Here is a 19,129-nt window from a genome sequence, read left to right on the forward strand (position 1 = left end):
TGGTCCTTCTGGAGGTGAGGCAGAGAAAAGTGGGTGTCCCCAGGACAGCTAGGGGCAGGTGAGCTTTGGGATTGGGAACTAGATTTACTCTAGAGTCTCAGAAAAGAGGGAAATCAACACTTGTTCATAAAGCCTCTGCTTGTTTTCACTCTCCACAGCAAGCACCAGGCAAGGGACCTTCCAAAGTCTAAAGTACAATGAGAGAAGAAACAAGAGAGGGAATGCCTGGGCCAGCGAATAAGGAAACCAGGAAAAAAGACAGAAGAACTCAGGCTGTAAATAAGCGGATGAGGGAAAGGAAGACAGAATGAACGAGAGAGGGTGGGAGCGACCTAGAGAGGGAGCAAGGAAGAAGCGAGAAGGAGGCGACAAGTAAGGCAGTGAGTAAAGCAATGAATATGCGATGAAGTAGGGAATGCAGGAAGAAACAAGGAAATGAATGAGGGAGGAAACGGAAAAGTGAGGGAAGGAGAGAGGCAATGAGGAAGATGGTGAGTGAATGGGTGTGAAGAGACAAACGAGCAGAGAAGCTATGAATGAGAGGATGAGTGAGGGTAAGAATGAGGCAAGGAGAAAGGGAAAGAAAGAGGGCATAGATTTACACCTCCAAAAGGCACCTCAAGGGTGGCGCTTCCGGACCAGCGATCCTACAGCAGTTTAGCCCCCATCTGATCCTTCAGCCTCGCCTCGCCCCGCCCCGCCCCGCCCCGCCCAGCAGCGCCTCCCCCAGCAGCGCCCCCCCATAGTCCACTTGCGCCTGCGCGGCATCCCACGTGACGACGAGGCTCCGCCCCCCACTCCCGCCTCCCGCCTCCCGCCTGCTGCGAGAGCGGCCACAGCTTGCGGCAGCACCAGGTCAGCTGCGAGGCATGTACGGTGTGGGCCCGGCAGGCCTTCGTTGCCGAGCTTGCGCTGCACGCGGGGATGGGAGAGGGAGCGGGGATGGCGGCGGGCGTGGGGATCTGGGCCAAGCACCATGGGTGCCGGGGGCGGCCGCAGGCCACTGCCTGACGTGGCAGGGGCTTGGCCGAGCGACCCCCGGGCGTCCGGCGCGGGCCTGGCGCCGTGGCGCGGTCCCGCCGAGGCCTGCGCATGGCTGAGGCGGACCGTGGCCCTCGCAGCCCGGTCAGCCAGGCTCTGTCGCCAGCCATGGGTCCGAGTGTGGCCTCTGGCCTGTCCCCGTCCCTCGAAGCTATTCGAGCAGGGATTGCAACAGGCGGCGGCGGGCCTGGCTGCGGCTCCCGGCGTGACCTCAAGCTCTTCATCCGCGGCTGCGGTTGTTGATAGAAGCCGGAGAGCTCGCGCTGTCAGTGCAAAATCTCCGGGTTGTACTAGTTTAGATCCTGTACAGGCCGATCGAACGGACCTGTCCAGGCGCAACGGGGCCACCTTCTGCCCGCGGCTGCTTGCTAGGGTAAGGCCCGATCTCCGAGATGCTCCTAGTCAGTGCTCTGGAGAGCAAGCCACGGAGCACGTCAGCACCTCTTGGAGACTCCCTCCCGCTCCCGTGGAAATAAGGACCCATTTACTCTTCTGCTCTTTCCAAGCTGCTGTTTTTTTTTTCTTTTTTCTTTTGTTGCACATCTTGCGATGTGATACGGATGTGTTGAGGATAGATACTGAATGGGAGCCCCTACAGAAGGTTGCGGATGCCTTTCCAGTAAATGATTCGTTGAAGATTCCTCTAAAATATGTTTCCAGTGCACAGCTGTTTGTAGTAGCAAGCAATGGTAGAAAATCCAGATATCTTGACTAGGGGCCTTTAAATAAAATGTGTTTATACGTGTGAGAGGGGCACGAAGTTATAAGCAGAAGCTAATGGAAAGCGTAGAGGAATATTGTAGATCTGCAGTCACAAGAGTCTCTTTAATGGTTTGTCGTTAAAAAAAAAAAAGTGAAGCCAGTTATGGTGGCACCTGCCTTTAATCCCAGCACTCTGGAGGCAGAGTGAGTTCGAGCTGAGTTCGAGGCCAGCCTGACCAACAAAGAGAGTTCCAGGACAGCAAAACTCTGTTTGTGTAAAGGGAAAGTGGAGTGAAGGTACTCTAGAGACCAGCAGAGGGCGCCTCGACCCGATGTCAGTGCTGGGAACCAAACACCAGTTCTTTGCTGGAAGCATTGTGTGCTCTGAACCTTCTCTCTAACCCCACCTCTTCCTTATTTATTTATAACAAGTCTACATATTCTAGGCTGGCTTCCAACTTTGTGATTGTTTTGTATCGCACTCCTGAGTGCTGGAGTTCCAAATCTGTTACCACTGTGTCTGGCTATACCAGAGATCCTGGGTGCTGTTGCACTCTTGGTTGTACTGATTTTCTTTTCTTGAGCTTAGTAAATGTTCTCTGCCTGTCCAAATGAGTAGCCAGCCTGATTTACTATACTTGTTTTTGTGGTGGCCATTTAGAAAGTAGATGATATCCATTCCCTTCCAAGAGGGCAGATAGGCTGCTCAGCTGACAACTGTGAGGATCACCATCAACATGTGCATGTTGGGGGATGATCAGTATCTGTTAGGGCAATCAGTCATCCACAGATGGGGAAGCTTTCCAGGACGCTGAGGTTTGGAGGTAGCAGCCAGAGTTTGGCTAGCAGTATTGCCATAGAAACTAACCCTGAGATGCTTGTGAGACAAACTGTCAAGGGTAGAGAAGATAGGTTCACTACTAGAGCATGTTTTTTGAGGTTGTATGAAGGTGGATGTGATCAGCTAGAATCATGGCCAGAATAAGAATATGAGAAACGAACATAGTTCTATTCAGAGGATTACAGGTGTCCCTGTGAGTCTAAGAACTGGCAGCAGGGCACGCAAGAGAAGGAAAGAAGGTTTTGAGCCAAGTCACAGGGAGCCCCAAGTATGAAGCAGGGAGATAGCATTAGGTAAGTAACCATATACAATCACAGGAGTCTTTTTGGTCCCTTGTTCAGAGAAAACGGGATGACGAGGTGAGAGTTAGGGAAATCCTTTGGAACAACATTCCTATGTTGTGACTTCAAACAGTGGCCGTTGGATAAAATAAGGGATGACTATGCAAGATATAGGAGAAGAATCAAGACCAAAGGATCTTACAAAACATAGGCTTAAGAAGGAAAAGAGATCACTGAGACTAGGAGGTTTCAGATGGAAATGTAGTATGCAACTGACAAAAACAGACCAGTTAGAAGGGATTCTGGCTGGAAATGCCATTGGGAATGCATGTCCTGGGGAATGGATGGATTGAAGGAAGGGAAGAAATCAGGAGAGGAGGGATTATTCTAAGGCAGAGTTTCAGGCTGGAGAGATCCTAATCCAGAAATAGTTGGCAAGACATACAGCTCTAACCATCTATAGGGCCTTGTGAGAAGGAAGGAAGGTATGGAAAAGCCAATAGAGACCCTACATCCAGGAGACAGATAGAAGAGAAAGGAGCACATGTGATGAGAGGCAGGAGAGGCTTGAGAGCACATAAGTCTTGAAGAGGAGGTGGGAGTGGGGAGAAATGTGCTCCTTCAGTAAGAAGGCTTTTGGGCTAGTTTTCCCTTAACGTTTATTTTTCATTTTAAAATATACATATTTTGGGGATGGTGAAATGGTTCAGTAGTTTAAGAGTGCTTACTGCTCTTGCAGAGGACTTGGGTTATGTTCCCCACCTCGGTTGATGGCTCATTCCAGAGGATCTGACATTCTCTTCTGGCCTCTGAGGGCCCCTACATACACATATTGCATATGAATAAAGTTAATCTTTAATCTTACTTATTGATACTTTTTGTGTGCATGTGTGTACCACAGTGTATGAGGGGAGGTCAGAAGGCAGTTTTGTGGAGTTCAGTCTTTCCTTCCATCTATGTGGGTTCCAGGCATTGGATTCAGGTTGCCAGACTTATAGGAAAAATGTCTTTACCCACTGAGTCTGGTTTTCATTTTTTTACTTTTAAAGATATAGTAAGAAACTCAGAAGTGTAAATAGGGTAGCATGAAGTGCAAATGGTCCATGGCCTCTAAATGGCTGACCTGTATTAAAAGAATATGGTTGGCCACAGGCCACAGACCTCTAGTAGCTCAGTTGTTTATGGTTCATTCTTGTTGATGTGTGTGTGTGTGTGTGTGTGTGTGTGTTGGCAAAGGAATATTTCTAATAGGTTTGTTTTCTTGTTTTGAGTTTTTATGGCTCCGTTTTCTTTCTTTCTTTCTTTCTTTTTTTTTTTTTTTTTTGGTTTTTCGAGACAGGGTTTCTCTGTGTAGCCCTGGCTGTCCTAGAAATCACTCGGTAGACCAGGCTGGCCTCGAAATCAAAAATCTGCCCGCCCCTGCCCCCCAAATTCTGGGTTTAAAGGGGTGTCCCCCCACTCCCCGGGTTTTGCTCCTTTTAAAAATTTTTTTTTTTTTTTTTTTTTTTTTGCAGTTTTTGAGCATAATGGCCAAATTATTAGAAGGTAATTTTTAGTTTTTGTTTGTTCTTGGACATAAGGTTTGCCTCAAACTCCCACTGTAGATAAGGATGGCCTAGAATTTTTTTAAATGTGTATTAGTTGTATATGTGCATGTTTATATCTGTGTGCAAGTGTGTGTATGTACCCAAAGAAACTAGAGACATCAGATCCCTCTAGAGCTGGAATTACAGGCAGCCATGAGATTCTCGACATAAGTGATGGCAATTGAACAGACTCTGTTCTGTTCAGAATAGAATTCTGATCCTGTAGAAAAGCAGTACATGCTCTTAAATACTGATCCATCACTCCAGCTGCGCACCTCCACCCCCCACCACACACACACACACACACACACACACACACACACACACACACGGTGGGGGGGGCTTATTTATTTACTTACTTACTTGTTTGTTTTTCAAGACAGGATTTCTCTGTGTGACAGCCCTGGCTATTCTAGAACTCCCTTTGTAGACCAGGATGGACTTCAATTCATAGAGATCCATTTGCCTCTACTTCCTGAGTGCTTGGGTTAAAGGCATGCTCTACCATACCCAGCATGCCCATATTCTCTTAATTTTCCCTGTCTTTCCTGCCTCAAGTCTTCCAAACTTTTTTTTTCCCAATTCTGGGGATCAAGTGTTAGACCTCATAGTGCTTTACTGAATTGCACCCCTATCCTCTTTTTAATTCTGTTTTGAAACAGGGTTTCTAAGTTTCTGGGCTGCTCCTGAGTTTGTGATCTTGCAGCCTCAGCATTCCAGGTAGTAGGGATACCATTTGTGAGTCATCATGGCAGCCTCAGAACACTTCTGTCTTACTGCAGTGCTGAAGGTGGCACAGTAGGATGAAGAGACCAGGTTATAAGAAAGAAGGCTGAGCAGGACCAGGGTGGCAGAAAACAGGGAAGTCACTGCAGCAAGCGCCACAGATGCAGTACTGTCAGCCTGTGTGGCACTGTGCCACTTACCTACCTGCTCACTCCTTGTCTATCTGTCTTGCAGCTGACTCCAGCAGTGAGGGCTGCTGTGGTTGTCAGGATGGCTGAGGAGCAGGACTTTGCCCAGCTGTGCAGGCTGCCCACACAGCCCTCCCACTCACACTGCATCAACAATACCTATCGAAGCACACAGCACTCCCAGGCCCTGCTCCGGGGCCTGCTTGCTTTGCGAGACAGTGGGATTCTCTTTGATGTTGTCCTGGTGGTAGAGGGGAAGCACATTGAGGCCCATCGAATTCTGCTGGCTGCATCATGTGATTACTTCAGGTAAGCTACCTGTAGTTACTTTTTCTTTTTTGTTTTTTTCAAGACAAGATTTCTCTATGTAGCTCTGGCTATCCTGGAGCTCAATTTGTAGACCACACTGGCATGGAACAAAGAGTGCCTGCCTGTCTCCCAAGTGCTGGGATTAAAGGCATGCACTACCATGCCCAGCTTATGCTCATGTTTTCAATATTTTTATTACCATATATTAACTATATGTAATAATGGGTTTCATTAGGGCATTCTGATACATGTATATAATATGTTTTGATTATATCCACCTTAATACACTCTTTTGCACACCCAAAGACTCCCTTTTTTTTCCCCTGCTAGCTCTCCTTCTACATTTTTGTTTGTTTTGTTTTTGGTGATCCACTAAACATATTAGGGTCTTTGACAAGAGAGTTGAGTGAGAGATTTATTTAGTGAATTGAGTACCTTTCCAGTGGCTGTATTACTTAGGAAAATATCTTGCCCTCCCTCAGCAACCATGGAGTAACTGTCTATAAATCCTCAAGGAGAAAGGGGCCTTTTCTATAACCGTTTCTATGGGGCTAATAACAGGTAGTCCTGGCTTTACCAAGTCAGAGTATTGGCACTGACGGTGTCTGGGTCTTCTCTTGCCTTAGTCTCTCCCATAGTCTGCTGTGGAGGCTCCATGAACCAGCCTAGCACAGAAGAGGTCTTAAGAGTTTATCTTTCAGTTTGTCTTTCTGTTGGGCATGTTCTCATTTTCAAAACTGGATCATGACTGGCTTCCTTTACTATGTTGTGTTTTATTAGTGAGTATTCAACTACAAACACAATATTTGGTGGATTTTTGTATTGTGGATTTAAAACCCAACAGATGTTCAAAGGATAGTGTATAATGAATATAATAATTGCCAACATTTTGCCACCTTGCTTTTCGCCTCTTTATATACATACACCTGCTTTTAAGATGTTATGACACCTTACCCCTCACCCAGTTAGAATGCCGTCTAAGACGTTTGCACAAGCCCTGTTCACTCCTCTGATACCTCTGAAAGCTAAGGCCCAAAGCTAAAATATTATTACTGTATAGAGATTATTCACACATCTACATGATGCTTAAAGTCACCTTTTCTCTGGCCAATTACTGTCTGTCTTATAACCCCTATTCCTAAAAAAATCCTTGCCAGGAGATGTGAGCAATATCCACCCCTCCTCCTAAAGTCCCAACAACAAATCAGGGCATGATTCCACCAAACTTCACTCAAGGGAACCAATGAGTTTATTACACTTTCTTATAGAGCACAGATGAGGGGTTACTTACAGGGATGTGGTGCTCTTCCCCCAACAGTGAGCACCTGGAAAGCCTTTACCTGTCAGAGATGAGGGCTTTCTTATAGCTACATAGATGGAGTCCCCTTCCCCTAGTCTTCCCCAGCTTAATTAATATTCCTGGAACCATGTGCAAATATGCAGTGTTGCATATAGTGAGTGGTAGGGAGTGTTGGGTATTCAGGTGGGGATCTCATGATTGTCCCCAGTCCTCCATGGGGATATAAACAGTCTCAAGCCCAACTCCAATAATCTTTTTACCATTAGGTTCAACTGAATACTCTAAGATGGACCTTGCTTGGAAGAAAGTCACTCACAATGCCCTCCCATCACCAGGTGTTAACCTTTGGCCTGTCTAATAGGCTTTATAATCCTTTCAGTGTTTTCCTTGGCTTCTTGCATGATCACATGGGGAAGAACTAGGGGTTGGTTTGTTTGTTTCACACAGTACACCTGGAATCTGTCACTCACTCCTATCATAGTTTCTAACTTGTATTAGTCAGCATTCTCTAGAGAGACAGAATGAACACAAAGCAGGTTTATGGGGAGTAGAAAAACTGACTCATACTTATAGAGACTGAGAAATCACATGACAGGCAGTCTAATAGCTGAAGATCTTGGGATTCTTAGAGTGTGGCTCAGGGTAAATCTGAATGCTGACTGTGTAATTCTCAGTGAAAGACTCAAGGCTTGAGAACCTCAGGGAGTTTGGTGTAAGTTCAAGGGCCAGAGAGCCTGAGTTCTCCATAGTTCATGAGATGGGGTCTTCCCTATTTAGTCCACTGACTTTCATACCAGTCTCAGCTGGGAAAAGGTGCTGCTCTAGGTATCCTTAATCTAGTCACGTTGACACCTTAAGTTAGCCAGCATGGGCTGAGCATGGTGGAGGCAGAAGCAGGGAGATCCCTGAGTTCAAGGCTAGCCTGGTTTACTTAGTGAGCTCCAGGACAACTAGAATTACACAGTGAGTCCATGTCTCAAAAAAAATTTTAAAAAGCCAAACAAGCAAAAACTAAAATTAACCACCATAACAGTTGTTACACAGAAATTTAATAGCTATGGCTTTTCCCCCTGTATGTTTTGTTGTTGTATATGCACGTGTGTGACTGACATTCGATATCTTCCTTGATTCTTTTGCACTGTAGTTTTGATAATCTCTTACTGAGCCTGGGGTTCCCTGATTCAGCTAGACTGGCTAGCCACCAAGCCCCAGGACTCCTGTTTCTGCCTCCCCAACACTGGATTACTGGCACATGCCACCATGACTGGCTTGTTACATGATAGCCTACCTAAGGTCTTCATGCTTATGTAGCAAGCATTTAACCAACTATGAGACATGGTCTCACTGAAACCTTTCTGGTCTAGAACTTACTTTGTAATCCAGATTGGCCTTGAATTTAGGGCCTCAGCTTCCTAAGTGCTGAGATGTTTGATTTTTAAGATGGGGTCTTGTTATGTTGCTCAGGATGGCCTCAAACTTAAGATCTAACTGTTTCTACTTTCTGAGGGCTGAGATTATAAGCAAGTACCAGCTTCCTGTCAATACATCTGACTTCAAGTATTTCACTTCCCCCATTCACTGCATAGCTTTGAACTTCTACCTTTACATAGTTTGGGAAATGAGGCTAAAAGGAGGGTACACCTCCAGCTAGGGTGTGGAATTTACTCCATTACAGATCCAATTCTTCTGTTTTCTTTTTTTAATTTTTATTTTATACCCATGAATGTTTTGCCTCCATGTAAGTCTGTGAACTACATGTGTGCTTGGTGGTGCCTGGAGAGACCAGAAGAGAGCATTGGATCCCTGGAACTAGAGTTAGGGGCAGTTGTGAGCTGCCATGTGGGTGCTGGGAAATCAAACCCAGGTCCTCTAGAAGAGCAACCATTACTCTTGACCTGTGAGGCATTTCTTGAGCACCAGTTTAACTCCTTGAATTCAGAAAGATTCACTTTCCTCAGCCTCCTAAGTGCTGGGATCTTTCTTTGTCTTTTCTTCCTCTCTTTCTTCCTTCCTCCTCTCCCTCCTTCCCTCCTTCCCTCCCTCCCTCCCCCCTCCATCTCCCCCCTCCCTCTCTCTCTTTTGACAGTGTTTTTCTGTGTAGCACTATCTATCCTTGGAACTTGCTCTGTAGACTAGCCTTGAATTCAGAGATCCCCCTGCCTCTGCTTCCCAAATGCTGGGATTTAAGATATGTACCATCATCACCAGGCCCTTTTAAGTTTTTTAGTTAATTTGTTCGCTTGTTTTCTTATTTTTGTTCTTGTTTTTGTTTTTTGAGACAGGGTTTCTCTGTGTAGCCCTGGCTGTCTTGGAACTCACTCTGTACTGCCTCTGCCTCCTAAGTGCTGGGCTTAAAGGCGTGCGCCACCACCGCCCGCCTTGTTTGCTTGTTTTCATGCTTGCTTTTTGCCATATTAGAAAATGAACCCAGAGCTTCATACATGCTAGGCCAACATGACATCACTGAATTATATCCCTAGTTCCTTCTTTTAAATGTATATTTTGCCATAAATTGAGTTATATGGAAGTGGTTAAGTATATAAGTAAAGAATTATATGTTTAGTTCTGAGCCTAGTATAATGGTATCTGTCTGTAATACCAGCACTCAGAAGGCAGAGGCAGGAGGATTATGAGTTTGAGGCCAGTTTACGCTATAAAGGGAGATGCTTCATAAAACAAACACATTTTGTAAAAAGATTTGTTTATTTATTTATTTATTTATTTATTTAATGTATGTGAGTACACTGTAGCTTTCTTCAGACACTCCAGAAGAGGGCATCAGATCCCATTACAAATGGTTGTGAGCCACCATGTGGTTGCTGGGAATTAAACGGAGAAAGAACCTTTGGAAGAGAATTCAGTGCTCTTAACTGCTGAGCCATCTCTCCAGCCCCTAAAATATTTTTTTTAATTGTTGATTTTTGCTAAAAGTAAAAACAAAACAAAAAAAAGACACATATGTTCTTTTTCTTTGGGGATTTTTTCTATTGATTTTTAATTTTAAAAATATGTTGTTTGTGTATAGCAGCTGAAAAACAAGTTCTTTGCCATCAGCCTGGTTCTATCATTTATGAACATTGTTTAAAATTTATCTCAGGAACTACCAGACATCAAAACTTTTTTTGTTTGTTTGTTTGTTTGTTTGTTTTTTGGAGACAGGGTTTTACTATGTAGCTCTGGCTATCCTGGAACTTGCTATATAGATCAGGGTAGCCTTCCGCTTACAGGGATCTGTCTGATTAGTGCTGGGTCTAAAGGTATACACTGAGGACTTCCGGTCTGGGCCCGAGCACAGAGCAGATCCCAGGCAGCAGCTCTGTACCCAACCTCACAAAACTCAGAGGAAGTGGGCCTCCCAGGAGCTCTAACCCCAGCAGTATCTCAGGTAAGGAGACAGCAACACCCGCCCCAAACAGGGAGTAACTGGACCTACTGGGACCCAGGAATTTACTCCTGGCCCAGAGCACTGGTTCCTTCTGGTCTGGGCCTGAGTGCTCAGCAGATCCCTGGAGACAGCTCTGCACCCAGTCTCACAGAACCCAGAGGAAACAGGGCTCCCAGGAGCTCTAACCCAAGCAGTAGAGCAGTATCTTTGACAAAGAGGCAGCAACACTTGCCCCAAACAGGGAGTAACCAGGACCCACTGGGACCCAGGAATTCACTCCTGACCCGGAGCGATGGTTCCTTCCGGTCTCCACCTAAGCACTGAGCAGATCTTGGGCATCAGCTCTAACCCCAGCAGCAAAACCCATCCCAAACAGTTCTGACACAACCAAGATAATAGGAAAGACAGACTCCAGTCAGAGACAGCACAAATAGCACCAAGGAGATCCAGATGGGGAAAGGGAAGCCCAAGAACATAGGCATCAGCAACCCAAGGTACTTGGCATCATTAGAACCTAGTTCTCCCACATTAGAAAGTCCTGAACTCCCCATATCACCAGGAAAGTAAGAGCCAGATCTAAAATCCCTTCTAATGATAATGATAGAGGACTTTAGGAAGGACATAAATAACATTCTCAAAGAATTTGAGGAGAACACAGGTAAACAGGTAGAAGCCCTTGAAGAGGAAACAGAAAAATCCCTTAAAGAGAACACAGTCAAACAGGTGAAGGAATTGAACAAAACCATCCAGGACATAAAAATGGAAGTAGAAACAATAAAGAAATCACAAAGGGAGACTACCCTTGAAATAGAAAACCTAGGAAAGAAATCAGGAGTCATAGATGCAAGCATCACCAACAGAATACAAGAGATAGAAGAGGGAATCTGAGGTGCAGAAGATACCATAGAAAATATCGACACAACTGTCAAAGAAAATGCAAAATGCAAAAAGTTCTTAACACAAAACATCCAGGAAATCCAGGACACAATGAGAAGACCAAACCTAAGGATAATAGGTATAGAAGAGAGTGAAGATTCTCAACTTAAAGGGCCAATAAATATCTTCAACAAAATTATAGAAGAAAACTTCCCTAACCTAAGGAATGAGATGCCCATAATCATACAAGAAGCCTACAGAACACCAAATAGACTAGATCAGAAAATAAATACTTCCCGTCACATAATAGTCAAAACACAAAATGCACAAAACAAAGAAAGAATTTTAAAAGCAGTAAGGGGAAAAGGCCAAGGTAGCATATAAAGGCAGAGCTATCAGAATTACACCAGACTTCTCACCAGATACTATAAAAGTCAGAAGATCCTGGACAGATGTCATACAGACCCTAAGAATGCCAGCCCAGGCTACTATACCTAAAGGTATACACTACCTACACCTGGCTTGATCCCCATATTTTTATCTTTAAATACTCCAGTATGCCTAAAGTTGTTCTCACATATCTATAATACCATTTTCAGCCTAAGAAAATTTAGCTAGGCTAGGGATATAACTTGGTGGAGTATTTGTCTAGAAGGCATGAAGCCCTGAGTTTGATCCTTAGTATCATGTAAACTGGGCATGCTGGTGCTTGGGTGGGTAGTGGAAACAGGAGGATCAGGCCATTTTCAATTACATATTAGGTTCTAGGTCATCCTGGGTTACTGGAGACTCTTTCCAAAAAGGGGGTGAGGAGAGAAAGTTTAAGCTGAACTGTATGATTTGATTTGTTAGAGTTTTTGAAGCCTTCAGAACACCTCAGCCTTCTCTCATGACACCTATTCTGGGTCCATTCAAGGACCATTTGGAGGATCCTTTCTCTTTTCCTCTGTAGGATAGGATCTCATGTACCCCAAGCTAGCCTTGAATTCTTTAATTGTGCCTCCATGACTTCAATTCTGGGATTTCAGGCATGGATCACCATGTCTGACTTTAGTTAGTTAGTTAGTCAGTCAGGTTTTGTTTTTTGTTTTTTGTTTCTTTTTGTGATAGGGTCGTTAGGCGGTTAGCTCTAATAGCTTTATATTCACTGTGTAGCTCAGGTTCTCAAACTTGTGCTGGGGTTACAGATTTGAATTACCACTTCTGCTGCTTTTGTTTGGTTAATGTGTTAGACTTAGTGTCTTAGTTTGGGTTTTATTGCTGTGGAGAGACACCATGATCACAGCAACTCTTATAAAGGAAACCATTTAATTGGGGCTGGCTTACAGTTTCAGAGGTTCCATTATCGTTATGGCAGGAAACATGGCAGAGTACAGACAGACATGGTGCTGGAGAAAGAGCCTAGAGTTCTACATCTTAATCCAAAGGTAGCAGAAAGAAGACTGTGTGCCATACTGGGAATAGTTTGAGCATAGGAAACCTCAAAGCCCGCTGCCACGGTGACATACTTCTTCCTGCAAGGCCACACCTCCTAATAGTGCCACTCCTTATGGCCAAGCATTCAAACACATGAGTCTATGGGGGCCAAACCTATTTAAACCACTACATTTGGGTTTCACTATTTAGCTTTGGCTGGTCTGAGATTCCTCTTGCTTCTATCTGAATACTGGAATTAAAGGTGTGTGCTACCATTCATGGCCCTGTCCTGGGTTTTTAATTTAATTTTGTTTATTTGTTTGTTTGTTTTTAGACAAAGGGTCTTTTTATGTAGTCTTAGTTGACTTAGAATTGCCCTGGTGGACCAGGATAGCCTAAAGCTGTCAGCATTTCTCCAGCTTGTGTTTTTGGAGAGCTGGGGTTATGGGTATGTATGAGCCATGCCCACACTTCTCAGGAGCAGTGCTCAGGGTGCTTCCAGTTCTGCTTTTACCAGCACCTTGGAGGTCTGGGCAGAGAAGTCAACAAAGGAAGTCTGTATAGCAGCAGCCCTGCAAAGTCCAGAGTACAAGATGCAAAGAGAGATGGCAAAAGGCTGGCTAAATGTGGAGTATCTAGAAATAGGTTTAACTTGTGCTTAGTCTGTAGGACTTGGGAAGCTTGCCAGGCCTCTAAATAGGAGAACCCAAGCAGAGCTGGACATAAAGAAGGCCATTGTGTTCTTTGCAAAGAGCGAATTCTCTCTGTATTAATTTGAATGTTTACTGTATTTCCAAGAGGCTTTATTGGAAGATGTGTGGGCAAAAGGGTGTACTGTGGGTCACACTGTGACATACCATAGCATCCATGCGAGATGATTTGGGGGTAAATTGCACAAACTGATTATAAACTTGAAAAGAAAAAGTAAGCAATGATCAAGAAATTGTTGACAACAACAGTAATGCAAAGAGATTAGCTCTGTCCTATATTGGCTATAATATGAATGTGCAGGATTTGAAACATTCTGTTAGTGAAAGAGAAGGAGATATAGAAAAAGTCAGAAGGTTTAGAAACATCATAAATACATCAGAAACTCTGCATGTGACAAAAATGATACGGTAAAATATATCAAATTTAATATGGGAGGGGCAATAGATATCACCATTGCCACTGGAAGAACAATGTTAGACCCTTGCTATATACCTTACTGTCATTAATGCCAAGTGATGAACAGTTTTTGTGTTGCTATGCTAAGAATCAAACCCAGCAGTCTTGGCACATGCCAGACAGGCACTCAGTTACAGGCTACACCACCAGTTTCCTGTAGGGTGTGTGTGTGTGTGTGTGTTCATATCTACCACCCATGTAGAGGCCCAAGGCCATTTTTTTCATTGCTCTTTATCTTACTTCCATTTTTTAAATAGTCTCTTACTGAACCTAAAACTCACTGTCAGGCCAGACTACCTGACCAGTGAGCCCCAGGGGTTCTTCTGGCTCTGTTTTGTATCACTGGGATGATAGAGGTGTGCTGAAGATAGGTTAATGTAGCGTTATTCACTACACCATCTCTCTAGCCTTCAAACTTGATACAGAGAAGTATTTTCTAATATAAACTCAGAAGGAAAAAGTTATTCTAAAGTTTGACATAAAATACAAGAATTGAAATTTATTTAAATTAGACAGCTAGACTTGGTACTACACAACCTGTAGTCCCAGCATTCACCTGGACTACATAGTTTAAGTTGGCATAAGCAAAACAAAACAGCAGAACAAAAAAAACCCACAAATTTCACAGCCAAGCGTGGTGGCATATGCCTTTAAACCCAGCACACTGGAGGCAGAGGCAGGCAGATCTCTGTGACTTCAAGGACAGCCTGGCCTACAGAGCGAATCCCAACATAGCCAGAGCTACATAAAGAGATCTTGACTAAAACAAAAGCAAAGCCCCACCAACAAAACAAAACAAAACAAAAACCTGCCAAATGTCTGCATGTTCAAATCTTCATTAAAGGTTGGGTGAAAGTTTAACTCATTCCTGAAAGGACCCATTTCTTCTAATAGATAAAAGAGTTTATAGTAGAAAACTAACATAATTCTAGGCTCAGAAGGACTATCGGAATGGCTTTCAAAAATGTGACAAGATTTTTCTATTCCATTTATAAAAAACATTTCTTCTCCTGGTAGTAGAATTAGAGTACCTATTTCCTAGCTGTTAGTATACTTGTAGATGGTGTAGGGGCAAGGCTCCTGATTCCAGTAAGAGAGTAATGTAAGAAGACCAGGTGGATGGGTCTATTCAGTTGTGAGTCTGTATTAACTTTTGGGCCCAGCATCCACGTTTGTGGAAATCAAACCCATCAGATACAGTGTTACATGGGAGTGGAGTCCTATCTGTTGTGTGGGATAAACCTAAATGGACTTCAATTGGAGTTGGCTAGATGTCTGACAGCAGACTTCACAGGGAGGGAGGATGACTCAGATGCTGCGGCATCACTGAAAAGCCCACCCAGCATGGATGATTGCTCCCAAAGCTGCAGTCCTGTACTCTGAACAACTTTACAGGTTGCTCTAGTAGTCCAACAGCGTCCTCTCTTAAAGGCCAATCTGTCAGAGTCTCCTTGGGAAGCCCTTGTTTACTGCCTCTAAAAGCTGGGGGAGGTGCCATGGAGAATCTTGTAAGAGCCTTCTCACCCTCCTGGAAGGGCTGTTTCTGTTCTGCTAGATCATTGTCAACATGTGGGTCCTGACCCCCTTAGGGTCAAACAATCTTTTTATAAGGGGTCACCTAAGACAACCCTGCATATCAGACACTTATGTTATGATTCAAAATAGTAGCAAAATTATAGTTATGAAGTAGCAATGAAAATAATTTTATGGTTGTAGGTCACCACAACCCAAGTAATGGTATTAAAAGGTCACATGTGACATTAGGAAGGTTGAAAACCACTTTGCTAGATGATGATATTTAAGAATTGATTTCCCAGATGTGAAGTGGAAACTTACGGTTTCTTTGGAAAGTCAGTTTTGTCAGATGGTGTTTTGCTGGGGCAAACATGAAGGGGTGTTTTCCTGAAGCACACACAGGTGAAAGGATGTTCTGCTAAAGCAAGCACGTGAAAGGACATGTGAAGAAGGATTCTTTGCTAACTACACGCATGTATTGGTCCACCTTACATTGCGTAGCTGAGCTCCATTTGCTGTGACTTCATAAAGAGAAATGCATCAAAACACTTCTGGTGGTGTTCAGGTGGGTTCCTCAGACTCAAGCCGATTGGCAGAGTGATGTCAGCTGATGCAGACTCACACGTGGAGTTTTACTACAACAGACTTGTGTGTGGAGGCAAGACATGGGGTGAGGCAAGACCCATGAAAGACACGTGGTATAAATAGGACTCAACAGACAGTGATGGAGACTGGCTTGCATACCTGACTTTGCAACTCACTTTTGCTAATCTTCACTTCGTTGAGAGAGACATAGAAGAAAACTTCTTCTGGTGTCCCTATTGGTCCTGGTTGCTTCTGCTGACTCGTGTCGATTTGGCAGCCTAGCTGTTTCTGCTAGGTCATGCTACTGCTGGTGATTCATGTTTGTTATCCTGACACTACTAAACTGGACTGCTGGTATATTCATGAAGTATTTGTGAGTGGATCGAGCTGCTGCTGCTGCTACATCCTGTGAACTGAACTGATTTCCTGACAAAGCAGACTGAATTTGCTACAAAGAACAATTTCTAAACAGGTCCACTTCCCCTATATCCTAATAACCTTTCTTTTCCACTACTTCTGGTGGGTAATGGGCTAGAAGGGAGGTTAAAACATTCAACAACCCATATTAAAAGTAGGATTTGAAAAAGCTAAGCTTACACAGATGTGTCTAAAATAAAAGCAAAGTAAAATGCAGAGTCCTCCTGCCCCTGGGGTGACCTTGGGGGTTTGGAAATACAAGCCAGCCTTAGGCTAGGAGACAAGTGCTAGAGAGATTTCACCACAACTTTTTATAGATTTTAAGTACTTACTTAATTAGTTAATTAATTAATTTTGGGGGATTTGGTCTCACTGAGTCACTTGACCAGCCCAGAAGTGGAATGTTAAACCAGGCTGCCTCCCAAGTACTGGGATCAAAGGCATGTACTACCATACTTGGCTCAGATCTTTTTAAAAAAAAAAAAAAAATCACAGACTTTATTGTCACATGATTATAATAACACAAGGGCCACAAAATAATATTAATAAATATTTCAGACTGTGCACCCAGCAGAAGATACCTTTTTTTGTTTATTTTTGGTTTTGTTGTAGTTTTTTCTTTTGAGACAGGGTTTCTTTAGATGTCATAAAACTTACTCTATAGACCAAGCTGGCTTTCAAACTCAGAGATCCTCCTGCCTCTGCCTTCCAAGTGCTAGGACTAAAGGTGTGCCTTGACTCCTCCATCACCACTAATGTGAATAAGAAACATATATATATATATATATATATATATATATATATATATATATATATATATATATATATATATCATTGCCATCTCAACTTCTCAGTTTTGGGTTTTGTTTTGTTTGTTTTTCCAAGACAGAATTTCTCTTTGTAGCCCTGGCTGTCTTGGAACTCCATCTGTAGACTAGGCTGGTCTCGAATTCAGAGAACCGTCTGCTTCTTCTACCCAGTGCTGGGATTAAAAGTGTGCATCACCACACCCAGGCAATCTCAAACTTCTGTCTTGGACCATTTCTAGTTGGAAACACGTTGTAGCAGAGTAATATTATCTTTAAGTCTGTAGCTATACTTGTTACATTGTTAAAATATAGGTGAAAGGTCAAAGTAGTTCTCAAAGTTGCTGGTTAAGCTATTTAGTCTTCCATCTTAGGGCTGGAAGTGTAGCTCAGTAGTAGGAAGCTTGTGAGAACTCCTGTCCTACTCTAGCAACACAAAATAATAAAATGATGGTGACAGTAATTGTTTAAGTGTCAACACTCTGAAGGGAAAAGTATCCTGGCAGTTCTGAACCAAGGAATACCACAAAGCCATACTGCACAACAAACGCCACACAAGAGATTTATTGAAAAGACACAAGAAGGTGGTTGCCTCTGCTTGGGGAGAAGCAGCAGGAAGCTGAGCAGGAGGCAGGCATTATAGGGTTTCTGGTGTGTGTGGGTAGTTCTCCAGGGTGGGGACTGGTGCAATTTCAAGCAGAGCCTAGATATTGGTCGAACTTTGTGCTCAGGGATTGGTGGGTTTGGGGGCTCAGGGATGGTGGGGTTTAGTAGATTTTTAACCTGTAAGTAGGCTCAGAACTTTTACCATACAGTAATAAAAACATGGTTGGTCTGGGCATTTGCCTCTTGTAATACCTGATCAGCATCTCTACTTGAGTGCCTTAATGTGACATGGCAGGACTCCCAACTGTTTTGTTTAAACCAGTTCCTACTGAAGTTTTCTTTATCTACCCAACTGCTTTGCCTAGCAAAGGGTCTTCTGTCCTCCTAGAATCAGTCTGTCAGCAGGCCCTTAGCTGGTTAAACTCAAGGTTTCAAATAATCGGGTCTTAAGCATGCATAATTCATTTACTGTTTGTTTTTAATGTATGCATTCTCTATCTGCATATACACCTGCACACCAGAAGAGGGCATCAGATTACACTATAGATGATTGTGAGCCACCATGCAGTTGTTGGGAATTGAACTCAGGACCTCTGGAAGAGCAGCCAGTGCTCTTAACCACAGAGACATCTCTCTAGCCCTCTTGTTGGTGTTTTGTTTTGTTTTGTTTTTGAGACAGGCTTCTTCTATATAGCTCTGACTGTCCTGGAACTTATTATATAGACCAGTCTGGCCTCACACTCATTATATCTGCCTGTGCCTCTAAGTGCTAGGACTAAAGGTGTGTGCCAATACACCTGGCTTATTTGTTGTTTTTAATATCTTTCTTTGTGATGTCTTTAGGAAAATGTATAATACCTCTGTAGACAATTTTGCCTTACCAGTTATATTGAAGCTTCTTGACTGTCAACAAGAAATGCAAACTAGATCTCATGTGGAAGGCGTTTCTCCTTTCTATATCCCCTTACTTTTTTCTTTCTGTACTGTTTCGATAGTCAACATGTAGTAAGCACTTATTCAATATATGGAATGCAGTGATTCTCATTTATTACTTATTTGCCATCATCACATTCTTTTCAAACTTTAATTATTGCTGTCTGACTTGAGAGTACCAGTAGATGATGCAACAGGCAGACGAAGTACTGGCCTGCTCCCAGAAAGTGCATGTAGAGCTCCTGAGACCATGGAAAGGGAGCCAAGTGATTCCCAGGTGGGGTGCCCAGCTTGGTCAGGCTCCTTCCATAGACTCACTCCCCCTTTCAAACTGTTTATTCAGAGCACAGAACAATCAGTGTTTCCACATGCAGACTGTTATCCGGCCAGCCCCACCACTGACTCTTGGTTCCTTCTGAATGCTTTTTGTGGCTCACATTCAAGTCCTG

At 43.6% G+C, this 19,129-nt stretch overlaps 1 protein-coding gene across 1 annotated transcript in view; it reads left to right on the forward strand.

Annotated features, from left to right (window-relative positions):
- Positions 1-787: 787 nt before the first annotated feature.
- Positions 788-19,129, forward strand: part of Klhl22 (kelch like family member 22) — a 41,888-nt gene continuing 23,546 nt past the window's right edge. The window contains exons 1-2 of the mRNA XM_028770521.1: positions 788-855; positions 5,412-5,674. Coding sequence (XP_028626354.1) covers positions 5,448-5,674 — 227 coding nt within the window. The 5' untranslated portion in view covers positions 788-855; positions 5,412-5,447. The remainder of the gene's footprint in view (positions 856-5,411; positions 5,675-19,129) is intronic.

Source organism: Grammomys surdaster, unplaced genomic scaffold (genome assembly GCF_004785775.1).
Source record: "Grammomys surdaster isolate TR1022 unplaced genomic scaffold, NIH_TR_1.0 202, whole genome shotgun sequence".
Taxonomy (NCBI): Eukaryota; Metazoa; Chordata; class Mammalia; order Rodentia; family Muridae; genus Grammomys; species Grammomys surdaster.